Source organism: Coregonus clupeaformis, chromosome 16 (assembly GCF_020615455.1).
Source record: "Coregonus clupeaformis isolate EN_2021a chromosome 16, ASM2061545v1, whole genome shotgun sequence".
In the NCBI taxonomy this organism is placed as follows: domain Eukaryota; kingdom Metazoa; phylum Chordata; class Actinopteri; order Salmoniformes; family Salmonidae; genus Coregonus; species Coregonus clupeaformis.
The window spans coordinates 43,913,952-43,927,007 of NC_059207.1; the positions used below are offsets into that span (position 1 = coordinate 43,913,952).

The window sequence follows — 13,056 nt, forward strand, 5'->3', positions numbered from 1 at the left end:
GTTGCATCTTGAATGCACCAACATCTATTCCATACAGTATGTCCACCCATTTGACACATATATATTTTAGCTATCAAGTCATTTCAGAGCATTCCTCAAACACAAGGACAAATATTCCCTCTATAATAACACCACCAACAGCCTTCTGCTGTTGATACTTGAGTTATAAGATTACATGGTGAGGAATTCAGCTCAGTAAAACCTTGTCTGAGGAGACTGACCCAGAGAGACCAAGGCAAACTGTCTCCATCGGTGGAGGCTGGTGGGAGGAGCTATAGGAGGATGGGCTCATTGTAATGGCTGGAATGGAATAAATGGAACTATATCAAACACATCAAACATATGGAAACCATGTTTGACTCAGTTCCATTAATTCCATTCCAGCCATTACAATGAGCCCGTCCTCCTATAGCTCCTCCCTCCAGCCTCCACTGGTCTCCATCCAATACAACAGAGGCACAGACAAAGTTAAGTTACAGACAAAGTTAAGTTACTCTCCCGAGTAGCTGTGCCACTAGAGATCCTGGTTCGAATCCAGGCTCTGTCGTAGCCGACTGCGACCGGGAGACCCATGGGGCAGCGCACAATTGGCCCAGGGTAGGGGAGGGAATGGCCGGCAGGGATGTAGCTCAGTTGGTAGAGCATGGCGTTTGCGACGCCAGGGTTGTGGGTTCGATTCCCACGGGGGTCCAGTATGAAAAATAAAAAATGTATGCACTCAGTTGCTCTGGATAAGTCTGCTAAATGACACAAAAAAAACATACATATTTTATAATATAGACCAAATGTGATATAAAAAGTGAGACTGTGGGATACTTCCACACATGCCTATATTACCCTTATAGTTATTTTCCAAGTGTTGTGCTGTTGAACATAGACTACAGCGCCACCTGAGGGTCACTCTTATTACTACACCTACAGCTTGGACTGACGTCCTCAGCTGTGCTCCAAATGTGAAGACAAAGACAGGTTGCAAATGGCACAAACACAACATCCAGCCCTCAACAAACCTTCCCTTAAAGGTGCAATCAGCAGTTGCTACTGCCATTTTTGGACTTATAAATTCCTCATGAGCAAAGCTCAACTGTTATACCCCATCAGAAACCAAAATATTACTTTTTTTTACTCCAATGTTTGTAAACAAAGTAAATGTAAACACTGTATAGCCAAAAAACATGGTTAAAACTATAATTTTTATATAATGGATGGTCAGTCCTTGCATCCATAGCTCTGTCTTTGAATTTGAGTGGTTACATTTCTCCAGTCCTATCCCCTAGCTTTTTACCGTAACAATGGTGGGGTGAAAGCTTTGCTATTGTTTCAACTTCTGATAGCCACTTGAAGATACTCAAAACATTCCCCTAATATTTCATAAACACTGAAGTCTTATTGTTGTCTAATCACTGAGATGTATTAGTACTGTTATCAATGCAAGATCTACATTGTACATGAGACAGAATACTAGTACTGATGAAAACAAATAGACATAATCTTTAGTCACCTATTGGGAGAACATGGAATTATTGTCTTTACAGTATGCCTTAACATTATATCATAACCCATATCATAACATTACACAATAAAGGATAACACTCCGGACAAACATATCTCAGTATGAAACGTGTTACAACGTGAGTAACAGTTCCCAAAACACAGACTCGCAGATCAGTGGATCTCAGTACCATGGTGAAATAGAGGCCATATTGAAGATTTTATCATTAAAATGAGGTTAGTGAGGAGAACTTCCAATTGGTTGGTTGATTGATTGCTTGACTGACACACTGAGGGATAGGGGGTGATGTGTGTGTCCAGCAGTACGTCCATGATGGAGATGCAGATGCATCTCTTCGCCCACTCCCTCTTTCAATCCCTCTCTTTTCACTCGTCTCCCTTCATCTTCATCTGTGCCTGCATCTGGGAAATCATCTCCTGCATACGCCTCAGCTACAGAGAGAAGTGAAGGAAACAGACAGAAAGAGGGAAAGAGATAGTTGAGTAAAACAAATACCAGAGGCTGTCAGCCTTTCCAAACATGACAAATTGTATCCATTGTAAAAAGATAATACAATGAGCCACAAATCAAATTTTTTCTATCTCTATCTAGTGGTCCTGGATAGGACTTCAAGTGGATTGTTTGACTTCACCCAATTGGTGTCAAATGGACACCTACTCATTTTCACACTTGGGTAGTGGCGTGTGACTGAATAATAGATTTACATTCATATTTAAATCTACACTAAATCAGGATTGTACTCTATAGAACTCTGTGTGTTGCAAACTGAAGGAATGCAATCAAACGTAACACTTTGCTAAACTGATCTGGTATCCCAAGCTGCTTTGCTATAGGAATGTGGGTCTGTGACTCTGCCTAAAGGGTTACATCCCCAATTTGGGATTAGTGTTAATAACTACACCCCTATATACAAGTACAAACACTTTAAGGGTCTTCAGAATTCAGCAAACAATGTTCGAATCTCTAAATAATATTTTTCTGTTTGACTGAAAACCTCTTGATAAAAATACCAAAAATAACATCAGTTATTGAACATAAACGTTATACACATAGTGTACAAAACTAGGGTTGAATATTTGTGGTATTTTACAAATGTTCCATCCCGAGAATAAATCACTTTCCTCCCGGGTAACCTGGTATTTCCCGCAAAGCCGGAAGTGTCATTCAAAAGCATTATAAAGCATATAAATAGGCCTGGATTTGATTAGAGCTTTGATCGAAAATTCAAGCCTGATGCTACCTGAGCCATACATGAAATACATTTAATGAGCCCAAGCCCAGAAAAGCCCAAATGATTGTGCTGTTATCCAAAACGTATATGATATAGGCTACTGCACATAATGCACGACAGAAAAACATAAAAGCCCATAGATGTAGCTAGCAGTATTAATTTGATCCATTAGATGGCACTGTCCCTTTAAGATATCCATAAATAATGTGTGCAAGCAGTTATGGGATTGTGCATGCTCAGTGTGTAAGAGTGAGAGCAAGCAATTACACTGGAGAGCTGTTGAAATCCATCGTGGGTCCAACGTTACTTTAGATGGATTGACATGAGGATGTTAGCCTCTTGCTAGCTGAATACCAGTGCTCTCAGAACCACGTTGAAGTTGATAACATTATTTGAAGCTGCTGTATGGGTGAGATGAGGATCTACTGTTCCATGTGGGGTTAGGGTATCACGTGCACAGTGTGTTTAAAGCAGAGCCACTACCGTTTATGCATTATACTTTGTACTTATTGTATTCAGATTGTTTTTATGCACTTTACTAACAGATTTATTTCACTTGATTGTGATTTAGACTGAACTTTACTTTATGGTAAAGTGTATTTCCCTCCTACATTATCCTATTTTAAATTTAAGCTTTGACAGAATAAACAACCCCAAATTAGTTTGTGTACTGTGCTGGGTTTACTTTTGCCAGGCTACATATATCCTCTCTTGGGTAAATAAATGAAACTAGCTCCAGTAGGCTAATCTTTATTAGTGTGAACTGTATTACTGTACTGTATTGTATTATACGGACTGTAATTACGCACATCGTTCAAACCATGATAAAGCACGGAGAGAACATGTGATTCTGGTGCTGCACATGCGGCCTACATAGTTACAAGTATAGGCTAGTGAATTTGATTAGAATTTTGAAATATAATAGGGCCTATTTGTATAATTAGTAGGCTGACGCATATATACCTTTCATAATATTTCCCCTAATGTTATTAGCCTACCTCCTCTTTCTCTCTCTATTGTTGCTTCATTCCTTCCTCGCTTTCAACAGTTAAATGAAATAAGTTTTGTTGTCCTTATCTTCATCATTCTAATGACATCCTTGAATAATATAGGACTAGAATTAGATGCAGAAGGCTTTCACTTCTATTCACAAAGATTTAATGGTTATGGGTCTGAATAAATAACTACTATAGCCTAACGCCATCGCGCATTCGCTCTTCTTTCAATCTACCAGTGAGTTCTATTGGCTGCTGTATTTAACATTCAGCAAACAAGAGCTTGCGTCCCTCTTCGAATAGTCTGTTGGTATAACAAATCCTAAAAAAATCATGTCCAGCAACCTACTCTAGTCTAGCTTTTCCTGCATGGGACTCCAAGAGTTGAGGAGTGTTTTTTAAGGAGAGAAGCCAGCGGAGCACAGGTGCGTGGGTATTGCGCAAGAGACAGAGGCTATAAGTTAGAAGCTTATCATGCATAACCCATCATTAATTAGCTAAATACAAACTAATTATGCATTGAATTTATTTCCTGAAAGAGGTTGGTTAGGGCTATATATCAATCTAGAACAGGATTATCTATTTTGGATGCAATTTGCATGGAGCTGATGGAGAGAGAGATTTAAAGCAACGATATTCGAGCGACAGGCTGTTTTAAAACTCTGCAGCTGCAAAAAAAAATATTTTTCTTTACAATTAAAAAATAAGGGGACCCACGAAAGCCAGATGGAGATGGGCAAATTAGACGCTGTAGCATAGACTATGCTGCAGCAAATGCAGGCCTACCTGTCACAAGAAAAAAAGTTACCATGATGAGATGATACAGTGGGGAAAAAAAGTATTTAGTCAGCCACCAATTGTGCAAGTTCTCCCACTTAAAAAGATGAGAGAGGCCTGTAATTTTCATCATAGGCACACGTCAACTATGACAGACAAAATGAGAAAAAAAATCCAGAAAATCACATTGTAGGATTCTTTATGAATTTATTTGCAAATTATGGTGGAAAATAAGTATTTGGTCGATAACAAAAGTTTCTCAATACTTTGTTATATACCCTTTGTTGGCAATGACACAGGTCAAACGTTTTCTGTAAGTCTTCACAAGGTTTTCACACACTGTTGCTGGTATTTTGGCCCATTCCTCCATGCAGATCTCCTCTAGAGCAGTGATGTTTTGGGGCTGTCGCTGGGCAACACGGACTTTCAACTCCCTCTAAAGATTTTCTATGGGGTTGAGATCTGGAGACTGGCTAGGCCACTCCAGGACCTTGAAATGCTTCTTACGAAGCCACTCCTTCGTTGCCTGGGCGGTGTGTTTGGGATCATTGTCATGCTGAAAGACCCAGCCACGTTTCATCTTCAATGCCCTTGCTGATGGAAGGAGGTTTTCACTCAAAATCTCACGATACATGGCCCCATTCATTCTTTCCTTTACACGGATCAGTCGTCCTGGTCACTTTGCAGAAAAACAGCCCCAAAGCATGATGTTTCTACCCCCATGCTTCACAGTAGGTATGGTGTTCTTTGGATGCAACTCAGCATTCTTTGTCCTCCAAACACGACCGAGTTGAGTTTTTACCAAAAAGTTATATTTTGGTTTCATCTGACCATATGACATTCTCCCAATCCTCTTCTGGATCATCCAAATGCACTCTAGCAAACTTCAGACGGGCCTGGACATGTACTGGCTTAAGCAGGGGGGACACGTCTGGCACTGCAGGATTTGAGTCCCTAGCGGCGTAGTGTGTTACTGATGGTAGGCTTTGTTACTTTGGTCCCAGCTCTCTGCAGGTCATTCACTAGGTCCCCCCGTGTGGTTCTGGGATTTTTGCTCACTGTTCTTGTGATCATTTTGACCCCACGGGGTGAGATCTTGCGTGGAGCCCCAGATCGAGGGAGATTATCAGTGGTCTTGTATGTCTTCCATTTCCTAATAATTGCTCCCACAGTTGATTTCTTCAAACCAAGCTGCTTACCTATTGCAGATTCAGTCTTCCCAGCCTGGTGCAGGTCTACAATTGTGTTTCTGGTGTCCTTTGACAGCTCTTTGGTATTGGCCATAGTGGAGTTTGGAGTGTGACTGTTTGAGGTTGTGGACAGGTGTCTTTTATACTGATAACAAGTTCAAACAGGTGCCATTAATACAGGTAACGAGTGGAGGACAGAGGAGCCTCTTAAAGAAGAAGTTACAGGTCTGTGAGAGCCAGAAATCTTGCTTGTTTGTAGGTGACCAAATACTTATTTTCCACCATAATTTGCAAATAAATTCTATAAAAATCCTACAATGTGATTTTCTGGATTTTTTTCTTCTCAATTTGTCTGTCATAGTTGACGTGTACCTATGATGAAAATGACAGGCCTCTCTCATCTTTTTAAGTGGGAGAACTTGCACAATTGGTGGCTGACTAAATACTTTTTTCCCCCACTGTAGGTCTACATGCATTGTGAACTGCGCTCCATACTGAGATGGGCTTTCTGTCCCCACCCTGAGCTTTGATGATTCATCATGCAGAGAGCAGAGAGAAGGCCGTAGAGAAGCCAGATTTAGACATTGCATGTACGGGCTCCCGAGTGGCGCAGCGGTCTAGGGCACTTCATCTCAGTGCTTGAGGCGTCACTACAGACCCCCTGGTTCGATTCCAGGCTGTATCACAACCGGCCGTGATTGGGAGTCCCATAGGGCGGCGCACAATTGGCCCAGCGTCGTCCGGGTTTGGCGGTGTAGGCCGCCATTGTAAATAAGAATTTGTTCTTAACTGACTTGCCTAGTTAAATAAAGGTTAAATAAAAAATACATAAATAAACATTTAACAGTACCATTTCACGCCATGCTGTTCATATAAATAATTTATTATAATTTACCAGTTTCTCGCATTTATTTATCCCAGGAAAAGGGAGTGGTTTTGGGTGGTAAATCCCGGTAAATTTCAGTAACCGGGTTCCCGCCATTCAACCCTATACAAAACCAAACTGATCTTACATAAGGACACAGCACCCACCAGCAGCCCAGCCAGTATACACCCTGTATACAATACTCTATACGTCGCCTGGCCTGGCTTATTCCCACCACTTAACTGGACAGGAAGTCAGATATTATGTAATATCCTGTCCAGACATACAGTGCCTTCGGAAAGTATTCAGACCCCTTGACCTTTTCCACATTTTGTTACGTTACAGCCTTTTTTTATGTTCCTCATCAATCTACACACAATACCCCATAATGACAAAGCAAAAACAGGTTTTTAGAAATTGTTGTTAATTTATTAAAAAATAAAAAACTGAAATATCACATTTACATCAGTATTCAGACCCTTTACTCAGTACTTTGTTGAAGCACCTTTGGCAGCGATTACAGCCTCAAGTCTTCTTGGGTATGAAGCTTGGCACACCTGTATTTGTGGAGTTTCTCCCATTCTTCTCTGCAGATCCTCTCAAGCTCTGTCAGGTTGGAAGGGGAGCGTTGCTGCACAGCTATTTTCAGGTCTCTCCAGAGATGTTCGATCGGGTTCAAGTCCGGGCTCTGGCTGGGCCACTCAAGGACATTCAGAGGCTTGTTCCGAAGCCACACCTGCCTTGTCTTGGCTGTGTGCTTAGGGTCATTGTCCTGTTGGAAGGTGAACCTTCGCCCTAGTCTGAGGTCCTGAGCGCTCTGGAGCAGGTTTTCATCAAGGATCTCTCTGTACTTTGCTCCGTTCATCTTTCCCTCGATCCTGACTAGTCTCCCAGTCCCTTGTCGCTGAAAAACATACCCACAGCATGATGCTGCCACCACCATGCTTCACCGTAAGGATGGTGCCAGGTTTCCTCCAGACATGATGCTTTGCATTCAGGCCAAAGAGTTGAATCTGGTTTCATCAGACCAGAGAATCTGGTTTCTCATGGTCTGAGAGTCTTTAGGTGCCTGTTGGAAAACTACAAGCAGGCTGTCATGTGCCTTTTACTGAGGAGTGGCTTCCGTCTGGCCACTCTACTATAAAGGCCTGATTGGTGGAGTGCTGCAGAGATGGTTGTCCTTCTGGAAGGTTCTCCCATCTCCACAGAGGAACTCTAGAGCTCTGTCAGTGTGACCATCGGGTTCTTGGTCACCTCCCTGACCAAGGCCTTTCTCCCCCGATTGCTCAGTTTGGCTGGGCGGCCAGCTCTAGGAAGAGTCTTGGTGGTTCCAAACTTCTTCAATTTAAGAACGATGGAGGCCACTGTGTTCTTGGGAACCTTCAATGCTGCAACACATTTTTTGGTACCCTTCCCAGATCTGTGCCTCAACACAATCCTGTCTTGGAGCTCTAAGGACAATTCCTTCGACCTCATGGCTTGTTTTTTTCTCTGACATGCACTGTCAACTGTAGGACCTTACATAGACAGGTGTGTGCCTTTCCAAATCATGTCCAATCAATTTAATTTACCACAGGTGTACTCCAATCAAGTTGTATAAACATCTCAAGGATGATCAATGGAAACAGGATGCACCTGAGCTCAATTTCGAGTCTCATAGAAAAGGGTCTAAATACTTACGTAAATAAGGTATATGTTTTTTATTTGTTATACATTTGCTAAAAAATCTAAAAACCTGTTTTCGCTTTGTCATTATGGGGTATTGTGTGTAGATTACTGAGGATTTTGATTTATTTAATACATTTTAGAATAAGGCTGTAACGTCATAAAATGTGGAAAAAGTCAAGGGGTCTGAATACTTTCCGAAGGCACTGTACATGTTTACTAACAACTCTAATTGCACCCAACCCCACCCCACCCTGATCTCTCTATACATCACCATGGGAATACAAACAGGCCAATCAGAGGCAATCAGGAAGAAGAGGGTCATTTATTATTTTCTGACAAATTACTGGCTCCACAGTTTAGAATGTAAACAATGTAAACCAAGATGGCCAAAAAGGGTAGAGGCCAGGGGTGAAAGTAAGCCAGTACGGTCCCAGCAAAATAAATAGTGGGGGTACGCCATACCGGTAAAACATCAGATTATCACAATAATTAAAATGAAATGCCAAGAAAACTGTAGGCTATTACACCATTATTTATCATTACCATGTCAGAGGCATGAAAAATGTGCAAATTGTCTTGAAAATGGGTGGTATACGCTCCAAAATGCGATGTGGTTTGACGCGAACACTGATATTTTGCCAAGGCAGAGATGAGTGGCCGACACAGACAGCAGTGGACGCCTAATGACAATAGCTGAATGTTATTACACTTTTTGTTGTTTTGTATAACGGATCTCTCTTTCCATTCTCCAAGTTTGGAGGCTGGAAATATGTTGCGAGTGGATGAACATGCTCAGGTAGCCTAGTATGGGAGAGTGGGGTAAGTTAAGCCAAAGGAGTAAGTTGAGCCCCCCTTGTTTCTAGGAAACCATACACAAAATGTATAATTTGACCAAATATTTAAGTAGATCATTTAAAGATTGTTCTATACATCAGTTGGGGTCTCTATAATCTTTAATATGAGGTCCTAAACCTAGCATGAAAGTGCATCTTTGTAGCTGTGTGTGCTAATTTAGTCAAAATGTTTGCCTTGGGGTAAATTGAGCCAATGGCAAGTTGAGCAAATTGAAGTGTTTTCTTGCAAGGCATCATCGCTGGGATATGAAGTAAAAACAGGCCCTGGCCTATGTTATGAGTGTTTAAAAAAGTACAAAGTGTTTGTTAGGTGTTAAGCCTGTTTAAAATATGCTTTAAATGGTTAAAAGACAAAAAAGCGATTGTGATTGTTTGGGAAATAAGGATAGACATGGTTTTAAAAAGGTAGTGGTAATATTTCATTCCGTACAGAAATTTGTAGGCGGCTTAACCTGGGTAAGTTGTGCCAAGAGACCACTTTTTTTGTACAAGCTATGTTTTCTAAACTGTAATGTTGACATGAATTCTGATTATTTCCAGGGATTCACAACATCCTGAAATATATGTAGATATCTTTGTTAGAAAGAATACTATATTCCCTTGACGGAGTTGATGCTGAATATTTTTTTTAAATCGCTCAACTTACCCCACTCTCCCCTAAAGGAGCCCTTTGAAATGATTGTTTGACAATCAGATGACAACATCAAGACTGGTTGTGTTTATGCCACAATAAAAGGTCATACATTTTAAAAGTGAAATGACAAATCTGTACGACTAGGCCCACAGAGATCCTATTGAATTAATAGGGATTCTATGTAATTCTATGATTAGGCCCATAAAATGTTTTCACATAGGAGGTCCCTTACCAGGAAGAAATTAAATCTACTTTCATCCCTGGTAGAGACTAACGCCATTGCCCTTCATTTATTACCTAGGACCTAGTTAACACTATGAGAGCATCCAGTGCTGCAGTAGCTACTCACCTCAGCCTCCTTCTGCAGGAGAATCTGGTCTTTGTCCATCACATCCTCCTCCCCAGCTCTGTAGGGAACGTATAAGGGAACATTAACTACTGTAAAATGTCTGAGTAGTCTCAGCCCAGATAGAGTGTGTGTGTGTGTGTTTGTGTGTGTGTGTGTGTGAGAAACACACTGCAGACAGGAGACTGACCTGCCAGCTCTCTTCAGTCTCTCTGAGCGGAAGTTCTCATAGTGCAGGTCCTGAGTGACCTCCTGGAGGTCCTGCATGTGGGTGCTGGAAACAGACAACCATCACACATTTCAATATCACTATTCGGCTTGTGCAAATCCCCATAACAGCCACTAGACTAGACTACTAGACTAAGCAACAGGTGGACAGACTTGGAGTTCTCTATTCAACCACTAGGTGGCAGTATAGTAATACATATCCAAGGGAAGTATGGGATAAGAGCATGCATAGATTACTATTACATTTACTCTAAGTAGTAGTAGAGCTGTTAAAGGCTAGCTTTTCTTACATTTGATTAATTGGTTTGTTAACAAAAGTTGCATTGCGTTGTCATGGTTACTTACACAAGCATGGTGCGTAGTTTGAGGAAGTCGTTGTGATCGGGGTTCTCCACCTCTACGACCCCCCAGGGGTAGAGACGACCTCTGATCTTCTTTCCTTTCACCTCAATCAGCTGGTTTGAACCAATCACAGCAAACGGAATGCTCGCCTGATAGAGGGAGACAGAGGGGGAGGAGTAGAGAGACATGGATGCAAGGGTAAGGAAGACAAGGGGAGAGAAAGAGGATACAGAGGTGGGTGGAGTGTGAAAACAGAGGGATGTAGAGATATAGGGATCAGGGAAGGAGAGATAGGTGGAGAAGAGAACAGGATATTGATGGTTATTGAAGATGAGGAGTGGAATCTACTAGAGCAGGGGTGTCAAACTCATTCCATGGAGGGCCTAGTGTCTGCTGCTTTTAGTTTTTTTCCTTTCAATTAAGACCTCGACAACCAGGTGAGGGGAGTTCTTTACTAATCAGTGACCTTAATTAATCAATCAAGTACAAGGGAGGAACAAAAAGCCACAGACACTCGGCCAACCATGGAATGAGTTTGACACGTGTACTAGAGTAAGGAAAAATGACCGGATCTTCATGTTTGACATAAAGCTAGCCCATTCAAAAGACCAACGGGTTAGTTTCAATAGTATGACTCTCACCCATGCTAAAACCCAGTGGTTAAGAGAGAAATGACATAACAAGAGTGGTTCTATGTCACTCCCAGTCCCTTTCAGTAGTGGTGTTTCTCCTTGAGTTTCTTTCTCTTAGTTGGTGTTAGTATTCTTACGTCCCAAATTCCCTTTATAGTGCACTACTTTGTTTTGACTAGGGCCCTTAGAACTCTGGTCAAAAGTTGTGGATTATATAGGGAGTAGGGTGCCATTTGGGAGGTAGACTTTCAGTGTGTGTTAGATTTGGTGGGGACTCAGGCGCAGAGACGGACACACGGACAACGAGGGTGAATATGATGTTGTTTTATTCAGGGGGTTTTGGCAGAGAGGAGTAGTGCAGGGTGGAGCAGCTACAGACCGGGGTAGGAGCTGCGTGGTGAGGAGAGCCAGTAGCACCGAGAGCTGGATGCCGAGGATAACAGACAACTGGTGAGCGGGTTGCGGCGTGGGAGTGGCAGGCAGGCAGGAATCGACGGGATCTGGTCGAAGGAGAAAACAGGTTACAAACTTGGCAGAGACAACTATAAAGCTAAGAGAGTAACAACTAAACTGAGACTCCTGTACGGAGCCAAGTTACCACAGGTGGTGAAGGAACGAACTGGCGCTGGAGAGGTGTCCAGCCCGGGTAGATAACTGCTTGTTGATTGGTGACAATGAGCTGCAGCTGGATGTAACTGATCTTGTGAGAGAATGGACACGCCCCCTGACCTAGATCCTCTGACTGGGCTGCACAGCAGGGGGAGACAGACACAAACAACACACACACAGGGAAAAAGGGAAACAGAAAACAAGAGGGAACAAGAACAACAGTGCCGAACCGTAACAGTACCCCCCCCCTCAACGGGCGCCACCCGGCGACCCCCCCGGCTTGTCAGGGTGGTCCCTATGGAAGTCAGCCACCAGCTGCGGGTCCAGTATAAACCGCCGGGGAATCCAGGACCTCTCCTCGGGACCATATCCCTCCCAGTCCACCAGGTACTGAAAACCTCTACCACGCCTCCGGACGTCCAGCAGTCTCCGCACCGTGTAGGCTGGATGGTCGTCAATATCCGCGGTGGCGGAGGGGGATCCACCGGCGGACACAAAGGGCTGGAGGAGACCAGTTTAAGCTGGGACACGTGAAATGTAGGATGGACTCTCATGGCCTGGGGAAGCTTCAACCGAACAGCCGAAGGGTTGATGATGGAGTCGATCACGAAAGGACCCAAATACCGGGGCGACAGCTTACGGGAGTCAGTGCGTAGAGGGATGTTGCTGGAGGAGAGCCAGACTCGCTGACCAGGCTGGAACTGGGGAGCGACTATCCGGTGTCTGTCCGCCACTCTCTTGTTGCGCTCTGCTGTCCGTAGAAGGGCCTCACGGGTGTCCACCCACACCTTGCGGCAGCGACGAAGGTTATCCTGAACTGATGGGACGGCTAACTCCTTTTCCTGAGACGGGAACAATGGCGGTTGGTATCCCAAAGCCGCCTCAAATGGTGAGAGACCAGTGGCAGATGAGGTGAGGGAATTGTGGGCATATTCGACCCACGGGAGGTGTTTGGCCCAGGTGGACGGGTTCTGGGATGTCACACAGCGTAGAGCAGCCTCCAGGTCCTGATTGGTCCTCTCAGTCTGGCCATTGGACTGGGGATGGAAACCTGATGAGAGACTGACAGAGGCACCCAGAGCAGAACAAAACTCCTTCCATACCCGAGAAATGAACTGTGGACCTCTATCGGACACTATGTCCACAGGTATTCCATGGGGACGGAATACATG

General features: G+C 43.3%; 1 protein-coding gene and 1 long non-coding RNA gene across 2 annotated transcripts in view; both read right to left on the reverse strand.

Moving 5' to 3' along the window:
* Positions 1 to 1,475: 1,475 nt before the first annotated feature.
* LOC121584968 (septin-2) overlaps positions 1,476 to 13,056 on the reverse strand; it is a 60,486-nt gene continuing 48,905 nt past the window's right edge. Inside the window, exons 9-12 of the mRNA XM_041901250.2 lie at positions 10,647 to 10,792; positions 10,264 to 10,347; positions 10,077 to 10,134; positions 1,476 to 1,944 (exon numbers count right to left, since the gene is read on the reverse strand). Coding sequence (XP_041757184.1) covers positions 1,879 to 1,944; positions 10,077 to 10,134; positions 10,264 to 10,347; positions 10,647 to 10,792 — 354 coding nt within the window. The 3' untranslated portion in view covers positions 1,476 to 1,878. The remainder of the gene's footprint in view (positions 1,945 to 10,076; positions 10,135 to 10,263; positions 10,348 to 10,646; positions 10,793 to 13,056) is intronic.
* LOC123492726 lies at positions 11,584 to 11,914 on the reverse strand. The gene is made up of 2 exons (XR_006661860.1): positions 11,874 to 11,914; positions 11,584 to 11,775 (listed from the first exon to the last, which is right to left on the reverse strand). It is a non-coding gene; the product is annotated as an uncharacterized LOC123492726 (long non-coding RNA).